At 34.0% G+C, this 17,966-nt stretch overlaps 1 protein-coding gene across 2 annotated transcripts in view; it reads left to right on the top strand.

The window, feature by feature from the left end:
• LOC114333908 (uncharacterized) overlaps nucleotides 1-15,882 on the top strand; it is a 174,200-nt gene extending 158,318 nt beyond the window's left edge. For both annotated transcript variants that reach the window (XM_050659420.1, XM_050659419.1), the window contains exon 4: nucleotides 9,858-15,882. In XM_050659420.1, coding sequence (XP_050515377.1) covers nucleotides 9,858-10,240 — 383 coding nt within the window. In that variant the 3' untranslated portion in view covers nucleotides 10,241-15,882. The remainder of the gene's footprint in view (nucleotides 1-9,857) is intronic.
• The last annotated feature ends 2,084 nt before the right edge of the window (nucleotides 15,883-17,966 follow it).

Raw genomic sequence — 17,966 nt, 5'->3', positions numbered from 1 at the left:
CTCTGCTTTTTGTTTTTTTCAGTGCTTCTTCGATATGCTGGTAAAATAATTCTAGTTCTTCTTCATTGGCATTCGTCGTAGGAGCATATACTTGTATCAGGTTCAACGTGGCGTGAGATGTCTCTAATTGTAGTAACATTACTCTTTCTGAGATGGGGACAAACCCTTTCACTGCTCTATTAGATATTTTATTAACAATTATTGCCACTCCGTGTCTATGTAGGTTGTCATCGCTACCTGAATAATATATTGTAGCTTCTGCTGTTGAGAAGCAGCCTGAGTTAGGCCACCTGGCTTCACTGATACCCAGTATATCAATATTCAACCTGTTCATCTCTTGAATTGTATTGTGCATCTTACCAGGCTGAAACATGCTCTGAACATTCCAGGTTCCAATTTTAGTATTGGACAGTCTTATTCTCTCATCTCCGCTTTTGTGACCCGAAAACTACAAAGGAATAAACCTGAGTAGTACCGCTCTGAAATTGGCCACAAAAGTCATAACTACCAAAATCACCAACGAAATAGATCTAGCAGATGAACAATGCTTTAGATCCGGACGATCCTGTAACGATGCAGTTTTTGTCGTCAGGCAAGTCATAGGAAATGACTAGAATATAACGTCCCGGCTTACTGCTGCTTCATAGATCTACAAAAGGCATTCGACCGTGTAGAGCTGAATGACGTAATTCACCTGTTATATAAATTAACGGAATGGGACGTTTCATCGCCGCCGGTTCATCGCTGCCGTTCCGATGCCGCCGATTCATCGCCAGTCCATTTCAGCGCCGTCCGTTTCATCGCCGTCCGTTAAATCGCCAGTTAGTCAGTTGATTTTGTATTATGGGAGATAACACGACACGACGTTAAATTCAGTTCAAAACTTATGACAATTAAAAAGATAAACAATATTATTATATTTACTGTTCTATTTCTGCTTCCACTAAGTTTTATACTAAATAGTACTAAGTTTGTAGTGTTAAATTGCCTTTTTAGAAATATATATGTTCAAATTTATGTAGTGTTAGGTTGGGTTAGGTTAGGTTAGGTCATTTCCTAAAATTCCTTATTAATATTAAAAATAAATAATAAATGTAACTGTCGAAAATGGGTCGGAAATTTGGAAATAAATCAGTTAGCGATTAATCGGCCGGCGATGAATCGACCGGCGATGAATTGGCGGCATCGAAAGAGCGGCGATGAACTGGCGGCGATGAAACGTTCTAGACCCATAAACGAAACATACCATCAGATATTACTAACACTATCGAAAACATATACAGCAGGAATAACATACAGGCCAGAATTAATAACAAACTAACACAGCCGATACAAGCGGAAAGAGGTATACGTTAAGGAGACTCATCGAGCCCGCTGTTGTTTAATCTCATCATAGATGACATTATTCATAAAGTCAAAAGCCTGAGCATAGGCAACAGAATGAGTGAAGAAATTATATATATAGTATGCTATGCAGATGATGCCGTACTTATTGCAGAGAGTGAAGATGACCTTCAGAGACTTTCATATCAATTTAATATAACAGCAAGAAAGTTCAACATGATAATATTAGGTACCAAATAAAACAAAAAGTATGGTAATCTCTAAAGATCAAATAAGGTTCAAGTTCACTCAACGAAAAAGGTACGTAATATCAATAAAAATGTTAATTCAGACAACAAACGCAATTCTTAAAATTTGTCCAATTCTTGGTTTTATTGGAACAACAAAGCGATGTTCATCAATTCATTATTTTCGTTAGTTGAGCCAATGTATTACGTTTATTGAATGGACGAACATTCATTATGTATACCATAATATCACTTTATTGACATTACGAACTCAGTTCATTGAGTCAACGAACATTATTTATTGAAACAATGAACTTTCATTATGTATACCATAATCTCACTTTATTGATATTACGAACTCTGTTCATTGAGTCAACGAACACTATTTATTGAAACAACAATGTCGGTAATTGACCGACGAAGACCATTCGTTGTGCCAATAACAGTGTTATTTCTCCTAACGTATTTCGTTTATTTCTACAATTATTTCCGTTTATTGTTACAATTAATTCCGTTCATTGGCACAATAAATACGGTTATTCTTACAAGCAATTCTATTCATTGTTACAATCAGTTTCGTTCATTCCTACTATGAACGTATTTTATATTAATAATTACTGAATGCATTAGCCCAATGTATCATATTAATTGATTAATAATAATTTTTTAAATCCCCTTTTTTGTCCTTAACCTTTAGGACTTTACACTGTGTGATTTCTCATAATTATTATATCGCTTATACAGTGCACTGGAATAAGTGTTACACTCCCCCCTCCCCCTTATTAACTTATTTATTTTTAGCACATAAGCAAAACGCTCAGACAGGTCGATTTTAAAATTATCAAAGTATATTATAACATCAATGTTTCGAACTTTACACGATCCCTCTTCAGGTGACAGGCGTAACTTTGATTTTTTTAAATGGGAAAGTACATCATGTGACAGCTCATTTAAAAATATTTAAAATGGTGATTTCAAAAATGTATAACACTTTAATCATTTTTGAGAGCCCAGGGGCAAAATTTCGATCGAATTATTTTTAAACGCATTCATTTTTTTGGAATCCTGAGAAAACTAATAAGTATTTTTGAAAAATTTAACCGCAGAATAAAAGACTACATTATTACTGAAGGCTGAAAGTCCCTTAGAATAAACAAAAAGTTTCTTTTGAATAGTATACTTATTTGAAATAAAAAAATCATACTAAATTTTCTTTTTCACTCTGTGACTTATTAAAATAATCATTATAGAAGTTCTCAGGGACGTCAGACCCTCGATAATACTGTAATATTTTATTTTGCGTTTATATTTTCAAAAATACTAATTATTTTTTTCATTCAGGATTCGAAAATTAATTTTTAGTCCATCTTATAAATAACATCACAAGACAATATTAAAAGTAAACACTAACAAACATAAGACACTGACAAGTTTATTTTTAATTAGAATGTTCTCCCGTATTTACCTTATCAGAAAAAACTTACTTATATTCAAATATAAAAAATAAGAAATATCTTATCCTTATCTTCCTTCTACTACGGACTACACTTGGAAACAAAATGCAATTATTATTCGGCACTTCGGTAGAGGTAACAGCATTGTTTAACAAAGAACTCTTTTTTAAACAATGGTAACACAGAGAAGCTAGGGGTATCACGATAAGGAAAAGCCGTTACATTTCAAATGGTCAAGCAAAACATTTATTGTCTCAACAACCACGATTATTGTCACAATTAACGCATAGATTGTGGGAATTAAAGGCAGTAGTAGATTGATTAATGCATTCGTTGGCACAACAATCAGTGTACATCTATTCAATAATCATATATTACTCTATATTAACAACATTTGTACATTGTTTTAATGAAATCTGTACGTTGTCACGATAAACCAAGGTAATTGCTTGTCATCTACGAAATCAAGAACGTGAGTTGCTGCCACAATTAACAGTATTTATTAAATATACGAAACTAAGTTATTGGCTGAATAAATTGAGTGTTATTGATTAATGTACTCTAGTTATTCTCACAATTATTATTCAATCATTGTGGCAATAACCAAGTACATTCGTCAATGTCTCAAAGTTCGTTGAAACAACAAATTAAATTGTTGTGACAACGAAATACTATTCAATAATCACTGTTAATCAATATTACGAACTAAATTTTTTTGAGTGTTGGAAGTGGATAGGTAGCAAGATAATCCAGCAAGAAAGAAGTATCAGCTACCTGGGAGTACTAATGCACAGTTATGGAGATACAGAAGTGGAAGTGCGCCCAACAAATAAACAAAGCCAATAGAATAGCAGGTTGTCTTAAACACACTATCTGGCACAACATACACATCTACCGACAGAAACAAAGGCCAAGATTTATAGGACAGCAGCTAGGCCAATTATGACTTACGCTGCGGAAACAAGAACTGACACCACAACGACAAAAAGACTGATGGAAACATATGCGAAATGAAAATAGTCCGAGATATCACAGGAATATCATTATGGGACAGACAACGTAGCACAGGCCTCAGGCAAAACTGTAATTTAGAGAACATAAATGATTGGACACTGAAAAGAAAAAAAGAATGGTATAGCCATATAAGCAGAATGGGAGAAGGAAGACTGGTAAAGATAGCACGAGATAGATCACCAAACGGCCGAAGGAGTATAGGAACGCCAAGGAAGAGATGGAGTGACAACCTGGATATCTGATGAGGAGGCATCAGAAGATAGAACGGGCGCGAGCCTATTAAGCAGGAAGAAGAAGAACAAGAAGACAAATTTTGATACATCTTATCAATTTTTTTTTTATCGAGAAAATCGTGTCAACCATGAAAGGTTATTGGCGGAGATGTTGTGTACATAAATATGTACCAATGATCTGATCGAATGGTAACTGGGTTATAAGTATATAACTAGCTTACGTTTACTTTTATATTAGTTTGTGTAAGTTAGTGAAGCTAGGACAAATAATCCCCGGACGAATAATCCCGGACAAAAAAATCCCCACAAATTATCCCTGGACAAAAAATCCCCGGACAAAAAATCCTCGGACAAATAATCCCCGGACAAGAATCCCCACAAAAAATCCCGGACAAATATTCCCCACAAATTTTTTTGGACAAAATATCCCCACAAAAAATCTCGGACAAAATATCCCCAAGAAATCTAAAAGTTTTCCCGTGAATGCAATCGACGCAAATGTTTTTCAGCCCCAGTGTATGAGAGTTATAGATGAAACCGCTTTTCGGTACGAAAATAATGAATAGCAATTAAGATTAAGCATGAATTGTAATTTCGATTACCAAATTTCGAATTCCAATTCCATGTTGAAAACTTCAAATTTTACATGACAAAAGAGTGTGAGTTTTTTTTTAAATCGTGGAAGATATGGGGAATGAACTAAGGCTGTGATAATCATGTTGTAATTATTCACTTAAATCTTTTACTCACTCTGTTTGAATCACTATGTTAAAAACATTACGTATTCGTGATGATAACTGCTGGTCTTGAAAACGATACTCTTGATTGTAATGCAAAAAAAACCTGTTCCTTTTCCGCTGGCCTTGTAAACGAGAATCTTGATTGTAATGTAAAAAAAAACTGTGCCTTTTTGTAAATTTAACGTCAAAAATATTTAGTCATCATCATCATCAATGTTATAAATTTTTGAGAATCTTTGCCACGTTTACTATTGCCTTCCCTGTTGGTCCTGTGCCACTATTTCCCATTGTCTCACTCCATTTTTTCCAGATCTTCTCTGACTGCATATGTCCACCTTTTTCTAGGCCATCGTACGTATCTTCTCCCATCTGGCCTCTCCCCGTTCAGCTATAAAAGATTTTTGACAAAACTCACATTTTTTGTCATGTAAAATTTGAAGTTTTCGGCATGGAATTGGAATTCTAAATTTGGTAAAATTTCGGGAAAACATTTAGAGAACTATTCGGCAGCAAATATTTCTTGGGGATTTTTTGTCCGGGATTTTTTGTGGGGATATTTTGTCCAAAAAAATTTGTAGGGATTATTTGTCCGGGATTATTTGTGGGGATTATTTGTCCGGGGATTTTTTGTCCGGGGATTTTTTGTCCGGGGATTTTTTGTCCAGGGATAATTTGTGGGGATTTTTTGTCCGGGATTATTTGTCCGGGGATTATTTGTCCGGGGATTATTTGTCCGGGGATTATTTGTCCGGACCCCAACCGCTACAACTTTAATATACGCTATTGGAGTTAGAATTACTGCGGCTGCTGGCACCAGACTTGCCCTCCAATAATTGATCCTCGTTAAAGGGTTTAGACAGACTGTTTAGAGTGTACTCATTTCTATTACGTGGCCTCGGATGAGTCCCGTATCGTTATTTTTCTTCACTACCTTCCCGTACTGGAAGTGGTTATTTACGCGCCGGGTGCCTTCCTTGGATAAGGTAGCCGTTTCTCGAACTCGCTCTCCGAAATCGAACCCTGATTTTTCATTACCAGTTACAACCATGGTAGACGCAGAACCTTTCATCGACAGTGAAATTTTGATGTTGCAATGTTGTTGACATTTCATGAATACAATGACTATTTTTGAAAACTATTTTTTAAGAATTCAAAACATCAAAAACAAAAAACGTGTAATTTTAATTACAGTAATAATTGTGGATTATTCCTAAAATGTAAAAAATTCAATGACAAATATATTTTAATTTAAAAATAACTTTCTACCAACACAAACCACAGGAAATAACATATTCAAATATGTTTTACTTTCTATAAATATTGTAAAAGGGAAAATCTTGATAACCACAATATCTAATAACTAAAACTATGTTTCCCATCCTTATGCAATTCTCATAGCCATAAATAACTCAACAAAATGAAACGGATCTTTAAGGCACGTATCCATTACTTTGGTGCTCCGTGTGGATACAACATGCGCTCTTCTACATATAAACCGCCACCGATTCAACCGATTGGATCGCCGCTCCGGGCGATCTTGACCCTCGGCGATCCAATAAATGGCGGTTTATATGTAGAGGAGCACATGCCGTATCCATTTTTGAGTTACACGGAGCACCAACGTAATGAATACGTACCTTTAAAGAATCGCGTAAATCAGTTGATATGTTTGGTGGTGAAATCTTTGCGTCTATTGTTTTATTTTTTACAACAAGAATAAAAACATCTTAATAATTTTAATTACAAACTTTAAAAAATTAATTCCCACGAAAGCGAAGAAGATCGATTGTTTTTTATTCATTAGAGATGTTTTAGTGTATTGCAGATTCTCTTAAATTGTGAAATTAGTTTTTGCAAAGTTTTTTGCAGTTTTTATAAGCAATAAAAATTGTAGAAAAATGCGCCTACAGAGAGTGTCCAGAAACTCTCTTGACAAACAAAGACCGGAAGTCTTCAGTTCCTCATATTCCTTGACCGAAAATGCTTCCTAATGCTGGGGCCACAGTAACGTCGAATGCCGTTAATTAACGCGTTATTTGACTAACGCGTTAGGTGTAGCCATGACTTAGCGCGCTAATTTGTTAATGCCATTATTAATGCCGTTAAACGTTAGGCGATAGATCGGGTGTCGGTTTCTTTCGACACTACAAAGGAGTTACTCCGTTACTTGTAGCTATACTTGTAGCTGTACTTGTAGCTGTACTTGTGGCTACACTTGCACTGTTTCAACAAGTTCTAGCTTGCAGCGCAGCAGAGTAATTTGTTTTGTGAAATAGGTACATACTACTCTACGACAATGGAGTGGAGTAATGAGAAGATAATTGAATTTTTAACAGTGTTTGAAACAGAACCTTGTTTATGGGATCCCCGAAAAAAATCACATAAAAATCGTGGTGTTCATGGTGACGCTGCATTTTTATCATCCACAATCTTCTTTTGAGTCTTGGTTTTTGCTTGATCCGTTTATGAAATAATAAATTCATAAAATAATAATGGCACTCATAAAATATAACAGCGTTAAAATAAGTGTGGGCAGTCACTTTAACGTGCAGTTTATTCCATCATTTTCGGTGTGTTAATTAATACGATAATGGACGTTAGACATTAACGTTACTGTGGCCCCAACATAAGGGAGCTAGAGCTCTTTGAAGATGGCGCCTTGTAATTTAGAATTTCTTCTATTTAGAAAAACGTAAAACAGTACGCCTAGAGGAAAGTAACCAAATATGGAATAGTGCCCTAATATGGAATTCCTTGATTTCTCCGAAAATATAAGTTAAAAGCGCACTATAAGACCATCCTCTATTTCAGTCGCTCTCTTTATTATCGTATTCACACCTCTGTGTCAGATGTGCGAACGATACGTGTCTGACAGGCGCGTTTTGTTTTATCATCTCGCAGAAAATTTCAAAGATAAATATATTCAACGAGTATTATTGGTTATTATGCATGAATACAGACTTGTTATGCTATTGCATATATCAATAGTACCTTTATTTTGATATTTTATGACCTTCTGTAATTAAAATATTACGACATAAAAAAATGTGTATACTAGTTTGAACTAATGTACAAATCCAAATGGATAGTCGTTGGTGCCTAATTATGGAATAGTGGATTAAGTGTAAGTGGGCTCATTATGATTATGCTGGTCCAGAGTTTCATACATGGATCTGTGATGTCTGCATGTGAATTAAGCTATTTCTTTAATTTTTCACAATTGTCTTATTTAAATTTATTTGATCTCAGATGTTTATGTCTATTTTTGTTATTGATATGTTTGTTTATGCCTATATTCCATATATGGGTACCTATTCCATATTTGGTTACTCATTTGGGATTTTGTTTTTTTGTTCGATTCTTTTTTTTTTTGTTAATTAAAATATTTACTAGAAGGCTTTTAATTACTACCTAAAAATGTATGACTGATGTGTCATATTAAATTCTTTTCATTTCCATAAAGGTATTATTTTATATCCCCAAAACAAAATGGTATTCCATAATTGGCGACTTTCCTCTATTTATTTTCCAGAGGTAAATCTAGTAGTCCTTAATATTTTTTGATATTTCCATATTTTAATGGTTCTGTAATTGCTGCATACGGCTAGTGATCCTTTTTTACGGATAAGGAATAATGTTTGATTTGCTCCACTCATCAGGCCATTCACCTGTTATTTATATAATGTTGCACATATGTATAATGTATGCCACAGATAAATCCCTGGGGGTTTTCGTTTCTTAGTTAGCTGAGAGCTTTTTTTACTTCTGCTCGTAAAATTATCGGTTCTGCTTCTCTATTTGCATGTTTATTGTATTCCGAGACTAATGAATATTTTGAAGGGGTTTGTATGATTCTGAGAAGTAATTTTTCCAGGTGTCTGCAATGGTCTCTATGTCAATTTTTACTTCTCCATTGTGGTCTTAAATGGCTAGGCGACAACATTTTATCAAATAAAACTGCATGTCTGTTAAGGTAGAATTATAATTTAGAAATGAATATTATTTTATTCGATGCCAAAATTAACTTTGAATTATAGACGAAGCAACGAAGTACTAAAAAGGTCAAAACCTAGGAATTTTGTGCAGTAAGATGAATTGTCATGCAAACTTTTTCATTCGATTCAGGAGAGTGTCAGGAAAGTTCGTGAACTAAATTGATCTCCGGCAGATGAGAATTTCCATAAGAAAAATGTACGGGGGGTTTTGGAGGTCATTGAACACGAATTTGGAACTCGTCGTCTGGAGTTTTCTGTTATAATCATTCAAAATCAGTCAATAACCATTACTCGAAGGTTTTGCTGGTCACTGAGAGCGAATTTCATGACGACGATGGTCTGCGAGGTACATAGTTTAATGAAAATAAAAAACTTACATTCAGCGATCCCCAAACCCCTCGAGTAATGGTTATTGACTGATTTTGAAAGAATATGACATAAATCTTTAGGCGACGAGTTCCAGCCTGAGCACCAGGTACCTCGGAGATCATAGCCGAGATGAAATTCGTGTTCAACGACCTCCAAAACACCCGAGTATAAAAATTGAATTCATTTCCTTCAGTATTTCCTGAGTTATAAATTTTTCATTTTTCATCTCTTCGAGATGCATTTTGAATGCATTTTTCTTATGGAAATTTTCATCTGCCGGAGATCAATTTAGTTCACAAACTTTCCTGACACTCTCTTGAATCGAATGCAAAAAGTTGCACGACGAATCTTACTGCACAAAATTCCTAGGTGTAATGCTTCGTTTCCTCGCTTATTATCGTGTAGTCGTAGTCCAATGTTTTAAAAACTTATTAGTTATATTCTTAGCAAACCTTCTTATACCGGATTTTTTTTGTTTCAGATGATGTTCCATACATCTGGACCGCCGGTCGGTTATGCGACTTCAAAGGATGCGAAAACCGTCCCGATCTCGAACCTAAGAACATCTTCGGATGGTTCTGGTCCAACAACAGAGAAAAGATCCAACCCACCAACAGAACTCCCAACGGCTGGAGCTACAATCCATGGTCCCAAACCGGACACAAGAAACAACGACAACCGGACAACGCTGAATTCGACATCAACAGAACATCAGAATCTTGTTTGTCCATCTTGAACAACGTTTACAACGATGGTATCGCATGGCACGATGTAGCCTGCTACCATGAGAAGCCTTTCGTTTGCGAAGACTCCGATGAATTGTTGAACTATGTGTCATCCACGAATCGTGGAATTCGTTTGTAATTTTTGACTTTTTCCTTAGGATTGTTATAGTTTTCAAGATTTTTATAAAAAGAAAAGAATCAAAACGGAAAATGGTAATACAAGAGATACCTACAAAGAACAAAGCATATTTAATATGAGATTGTTTATCATAACCCATCGGTCAATAAGTCCAAAGTTTAACTAGGAAAACAATAATTTTTTTTAAAAATTATTCTTTATTCATCAAAATAATCTCCACGGAATTTTACCACGCTGGACAGGCAGGAAGTGAGATGCAATTTATAAATCTCCCCTATCCTTCTTCGTTTCCAGCATTTGTTTGGTTTGTAAATTGTAGAAACCACGAAGGCGATACCAAAAAATCGGTCTCAATAAAAGTTTTATTTTTGATATTTTTAATTTTATTAAAATAAAACTTTCAAGTGCAAAATAATCTCCTTTAGCGGTGATATAATCATTCCAACGTTTTTCTAATTTTTTGATGCTGTCCTTGGAAAACGATTTATCTTTGTCTTCAAAATAGGCTTTAACTTCAGCGATTACTTCCTCATCGGAACGATATCTCTTGCCACGGAGCATCTTTTTAAGATCGGAAAAAGGTAGTAATCGCTGGGAGCCAGATCTGGACTATACGGTGGATATGGAAGCAATTCAAAGTCCAATCCGTGCATTTTTGCCATCGTTTTCATCTACTTGTGACACGGTGCATTGTCTTGCTGAAACAACAATTTTTCTTCAACAAATGAGGCCTTTTGTTTGCGATTTTGCTTGTATATGATAAAGCCTTGTCGGCGCGGCGGTTTGTTGCGCCTTTGGTTGCTTTGGACGGTTTTCTCCGGGTGCTATCCAGTCAGGTGACTACGGATTTGATTCCGGTGAAGTAATGAAACCATGTTTTATCCATTGTATTATACAGATCAAAAACTCCAGCTTATCCCGCTTAAATATGTTCAAACCGCGCCGATATTCATCAAGTCGTTGTGGTTTTTGCTCTGGTGTGAGAAAACACGGCACCCATTTGCAAAACAGCTTTCTCATACCTAAATGTTTATGTATAACAGTCAAAATGCTGCCCTTTGATAACTTCCTTGTAATATCCTTGTAAATACTAAGCTAAAGAGACGATCTGGATTGTTAATCTCCTTAAGAACTCATGTATTTGGTCTGGTTATTCAAGGTTCAATATTTTGAACCCAATCGAAGCATATTTTTCCAATATTATCTCAAATACTTCATAATAGGTCTGGATCCCGCGTATGAAAAAAAAGTTGATTAATAGCAAGCTGAAAATTTGTTAATAGCTTAAGGGTGTCTAGTCGGACAAACTTTGATATATGGGAACACTGGAACAGGGGAAGTTTTAATTGTGGAACAGGTTAAAAATTTGGAACGGTCAGACCACGAAAACGGCACATGTATTTTGTCCGACAGAACATACTTAAACTCTTCGAACAGAGATTAAACCCTCATGCAAAAATCAGACTGCTATTTATCACCAAGTTGGCGTTTTAATGAGTGGAATATGTAGAATATGTCAAATGACAGGAATTATGACAGATGATAAATAGCAGTCTGATTTTTGCATGACAGTTTAATCTCTGTTTGGAGAGTTTAAGTCTGTTCTGTCGGACAAAATATATGTGCCGTTTTCGTGGTGTGACCGTTGCAAATTTTTAATCTGTTCCACAATTCAAACTGCCCCTCTTCCAGTGTTCCCATATATCAAAGTTTATCCGACTAGACACACTTAAGCTATTAACAAATTTTCAGCTTGCTATTAATCAACTTTTTTTTCATACGCGGGATCCAGACCTATAAGCGAATATTGAGATAGACGGAAACATTATTGTTATTATTTTTTGTTATACTTGTATTTTTTCATATTTTCGTGAGGTTTGGCATTGCTCTTCTGCTATATGAATACGTAGTAGAATTTTTGTTCACACTTCACATACTATAATGCTTTGGAAATAAACACCAAATAATAAATACTAAGATTTATTACATCATTAAATTAAAAATTACTTTATCAAACTATCATCTAAAAGCAAAGGTCTCTGTTATATAATATCTAATAATAATTAATTAAATATTTCTTCAATACTGCTATTTGTGTAAGTTTGATGTAGGATATTTTATACAGGAGCGAAACTGTTTGCGAAATTTTTGAAAAATTTGAAAAGTTTAAAAAATGTTGAAAAATTACCAGAAATTTACCTGAACAGTAAGAGTACAAATTTATTATTTTAGGAAAATATAAAAACATAACTATCTAAATATGCTTGTAGATGAATATCTGTTACATGCCAAAATAGATGAAGAATTTATGAACTAGAATGCTAAAAAGTTATTCCGCTTCAAATAGTGTAACTTTTATCTTGTATTTAACTAATCACTCACTTCTAGTAAATAATATTTGATATTTTAACCTGGACTCCAAAGTGTACTAATCCTCTACACCAGATTTAGTGTTTTTTTATTAGTCTTCATATATGCATATTTATATGAATATGTATATTTTTATTTGTAAGTAGTCTTGTGAGCTCTTTTGTATGTTGTAAATAATAAAATGTAACGAATGGTATGTACGTATCTGTGACCTTTCTTCTTTTCTCTAAGAGATGTCGCTACAGCGTCATAAAAGTGGATTTTAATATTATTTTTAAAATTCTACTTGTATACGCAGTTTATTTTCGTCTTGGTTCAGAGATGTTCACGTAGCCTTACTGAAGACGTCTAGAGACAGAAACAGCTGTCTAGGGATGGTGAATATCCTCTGAATCAAAAGGAAACATAAACTGTCGTTCATTTCTATCTTTAAAATGTAACGAATTTGTATTTAAATACTGTCAAGTCTGTAGCCTCTCGACATAATCTATTTTTTTTTTTTTTTCATAATCATCAGTACGATGATGATTATTACAATTACAATCCGGTTATAAATGACCAATGAGCAATTATAATGTAACCTAAATTACTACTGTTCCTTAAAATTAAGAGCTTACCCTATAGCGTCCCTTATCTAAACTATCAATGTAATGCACTATTCTATAATGCACACGCGCACAAGCACTATGCTTTGCTTTTCACTAGCACTCAAACTAGTTCAATAAGTTTAGTCCTCTTCAATCTTCTAGGTTGCTCAGTAGTTTCGAGGAGCTGGATTCCTAGGTCCTTATGAGAGTCACTATTTGCCACGTACTAAGGAGCATCTACAATGTTTCTCAGTATTTTCTTCTGGAATCTGTATTGTAATATAGCTTGGTCTAGGACACCCCACAGTGGACATCCAAAAGTCCATATAGGTCTCAATATTTGTTTGTAAAGGAGTAAATTATTATAGATCGACAGTGGAGTTTCTCCCAACTAGCCAATACCTACATTTTTTTATATCTTATATTTAGTTCTTCCCTTTTTCTTGAGGTGAGCCTTTCAGTGAGGTGTTAACATTTAATGTTAACCCTAAATACTTAGCAGTATCTGCATATGGTACGTGGATATTGTTGATTATAACTGTATGTAGTGTATGTTTTTGTTGTTGAAATTAACATGAACAAATTTAGCTTCATTAAACCTGATTCTCCATTTTTGTATCCATTTATGGAATTGGTTAACTGTTATTTGGACCTTGTTGGTTGCCTCTTGAATAGTCACCCTCACTGCTTGAATAGCCGTATCACAGTATATAGAGGTTCCTGGAACCTCTATATACTGTGGCCGTATCATCAGTAAAGGTGGTAACTGTGTTGTCCTCCAGTACAAGTACATTACACATGTATAGTAGGTATAATACCGGACCCAACACACTGCCTTGTGGAACACCCGCCTTTTTAAAATTTTAAGAGCTTTAATAGAAACAATTAAATAAATTGTGCACAAATTTCTTCATCTAGTTTAGCGAGAAAACTATTTAATGAGATTAACAACAACCTTATAAAAAACAATATTTAAGTGGCCGTAAAATGTAAATTCAAGAATCTTGAAAACTATAGCAAATAAAAAAATCTTCGTACTTAAAAACTTGATTTACTCATTCTCTTGTATCATCATAAGAAATTAACGATTAATTAGAACGTCGTAACATGTCTCGTAAATCACTTCCTCTTCTTTTTTATGATCAAGATTAATGTTTTCTTGTCTTGCACAAGAAGGAAATATACCAATATAAATTGTTGGCCATAAAACGTTTATTTTATTCTTATGTCCCCATAGCAAATGCAATCTTCTGTTTAATATTTCTTTTCTGTCTTTATATCATAAACCTGTAAAATATTTGTATATTTATTTTTGTAATAGTTTACTTTAAATTTATTTCTAAAGGTGCTAGTAATAGAGTTGAACTTACGCAGTTTAGATGAGTAAAAAAATGTAAATATCTTTTATGTGTATATTAATAAAATATACAAATATACAAGAACTTGCTGGCCGCAAGTTGACACGCAGCTCGTGAGGTGACGCAGGGTGAGTCACGGTGAATTTCTGTGAAACACAGAAATGATACTAACACCGCAAATTCTCGCGCAGAGTGACGTGACACAGTTTTCACGGTCCGTGAAACAGCGCTACGCAGTTCTCATTCCGCAAATTGTCACGGTGTGTGGAGGTGGAGGTAAGATCCACGAACTTAGCAGGAAAGAAACACATCACCTAAAAACCGGAATGGGACGTTTCATCGCCGCCGGTTCATCACCGCCGTTTCGATGCCGCCGGTTCATCGCCAGTCCATTTCATCGCCGGCCGTTTCATCGCCAGTTAGTCAGTTGATCTTGTATTATGGGAGATGACACGACACGACGTTAAATTCAGTTCAAAACTTATGCCAAATAAATAGATAAAAAATATTATTATATTAATTTACTGTTCTATTTCTACTTCCCCTAAATTTGATACTAAACAGTATTAAATTTGTAGTGTTAAATTATATTTTATATTATAAAAGTTTAAAAGTCTATTAAAAGATTAAGTATGGCAACGGGAATGGTCATATCTCGCATTTCCTAGAATGCCTAATTAATACTAAAAATAAATAATAAATGTAACTGTCGAAAATTCGAAAATATATCAGTTAGCGATTAACTGACTGGCGATGAACCGGCGGCATCGAAACGGCCGACGATAAATCGGCCGGCGATGAACTGGCGGCATCGAAACGGCGGCGATGAAACGTCCTAGACCCCCTAAAAACAGTAGGCGCAAACTCTGTTTCAATTTGCGCTCATCCAGTAACCAGCAGTTTTTCCTCACCATGACTCACCTATAGTCCGTCCGCTATAACTTTTCCCATGCGGTACGATTAATTTTCAATCAAATTAAGTCAAAACAGAAAGTGAAACGTACGCCGATGTGTGTAGTATATAGTATACAGTATAAAAAATGTATATACACATCGATGTTCGTTTCAATTTATGTTTTGACTTAATTTGATTGAAAATGAATCATAACGCATGGGAAAAGTTATAGCGGACGGACTATAAGTCACCTCACCAAGCAGCGTGTCAACTTGCGGCCAACCTCTTCTTCTTTTATAGTTTTATGGGAAATATTGCTCAGATAAAAAGTTTTTATGTAGTGTATACTTCTTATTACAAACCTTAATGTACTTTAAAAATTAATTGTGTGATCAACTCTATTAAATACCTTAATAAAAGTTATTAACTTTACATTTTTTGTTTTACTTACATTGATCCATTGTACCTAATAACCCGGTTAACTTAAGATTAAAAGTCGACACAAACGACGATAGAAACAAAGACAAGAGAAGATACACAATGAAGGTAGAAACAAAGAGAAGATAAGAGAGGTTGGGGAGAATTTCTGCATTATAGAAACATAAACAATGATAGAAAAAACAAAAATATTGAAAAACAAGAGCAAGTTCAAAAACTACGACAGCACTTACATAAACAATGACATAAAAATAAAAGAAATGGTACAGAATTAAATAAGCAAATTTTCAAAAGAAGTAAAGGAAAAATGCCACGAATATGATACAAAAAGTTCACAGTAGACGGTAGGGAATGGAGATAACATGAAAAGAATGAATAACGGCTATACGAAATAAAAAGGGGAAACTGAAACTGCACAAGGGGGTCAAAAATCTAATAAATAGTAAGCAGCAAAGGAAAAATGGTAACAACATATGGCTACGATAAAGACGATGATTTTAACGGAAGGAAAAGAAGATAGCAAGAAAGGAAAAGAAAAAAAATTGATAATGGATTGAAAGTGGGAACATGGAACGTAAGAGGAGCCTACGAGGAAGGTGCATACATTTTAGATGAAATACGTAAAAAATATAGAATTGAAATAATGGCCTTACAAGAAACCAAGCAGCCGGGAAGAGAGATAGTGAAAGTTGGAAAAGTAATATTTTTAAAAGCAGTTTGCTCAATAGATAGGTACCTGCGGATGGGTTTTATGATGTCAGAGAGAATAAGCCAAGTAGTAACTGATTTTAAACAAATATCAGAAAGATCGTGCTATTTAAGATTGCGCGGGAAATATATAACTAATAACTGCCTCTGAAGAGCCAGTATAGTCATCGTCATATTATGTCGAAGACCATGGTTTAAGGGTAATTAGTAATTATAATGATGGGTAGAAAAACAAATATATGAGTATACAGCGTGTCTACTTAAGTTGGAAACATATGGAAAACTTTGTTATTATTAATTTTACGAAAAAAAGTTAATTTTCATAAAAAGTTTTGCATACTCTAGCTAGAACCTATGTTTCAATCATCAGATATCAAATTGTATCAATATTTTACGAGGTATGTCAAAAAATGTGAATTTCGTTCAAGAGTAAAGTACCTTTATTTCTCTCAATATCGAAAATTCTTATTATGAAAAGTTGTTTGGAATTAAAAACTAAGATTAAATATGCAATTTCATGCTTCTAATTGAAAAATATATTTTCCAAATTTTACTCAAATTTATGGATATTTAACTTCGTTTTTATTTATTACACATATGATAACTCTTTTATTATTACTTTTATGAATAAAGGTATTGTTTATAAAAACTATGTACGTCCTAGGACCTAAGATGCAACCATCAGATATGACATTTTATTGATTTTATACGACGTATGTCAAAAAATATGAATTTCACTCAGGAGTAAAGTACCTTTATCTTTCACAATATTGAAAGTTGTTATTACAAAAAGTTGTTTAGAATTAAAAACTATGTTTCAATATGCAATTACATCCTTCTAATTGAAATATTGTAAAATTTAAAGGTACATACTCATGAGCGAAATTAATATTATTTTACACACCTCGTATAAAATTAATAAAAGTTGATATATCATGGTTGTATCTTAGATTTTAGACCATGCTGAGATTTTTATGAAGAATAACTTTTTTTTCGTAAAATGAATATTCCGATATTGGGTAAAACCGATATTGGGTACTTATTCATAAATTTCAGAAAAATTTGTGAAATATTTTTTTTCAATTAGAAACATGTAATTACATATTCAATCTAATCTTGGCTTTAAATTCCAAACAACTTTTCATAATAAGAATTTTCGATATTCAGAGAAATAAAGGTACTGTACCTCGTATAATATTGATAAAATTTGATATCTGATGATTGAATCTTAGGTTTTAGAGCATGCAGAACTTTTTATGAAGAATAGTTTTTTTTGTAAAGTTAATAATAAAAAAGTTTCCCATATGTTTCCAACTTAAGTAGACACGCTGTATAAATAGGACAGAACATAGACAAAACGTTTGTACTAA

The sequence above is a fragment of the Diabrotica virgifera genome, chromosome 8, assembly GCF_917563875.1.
Source record: "Diabrotica virgifera virgifera chromosome 8, PGI_DIABVI_V3a".
Taxonomy (NCBI): Eukaryota; Metazoa; Arthropoda; class Insecta; order Coleoptera; family Chrysomelidae; genus Diabrotica; species Diabrotica virgifera.
Note: the sequence above shows the minus strand (reverse complement) of the source record. Positions and strands in the feature narration are given on the sequence as shown.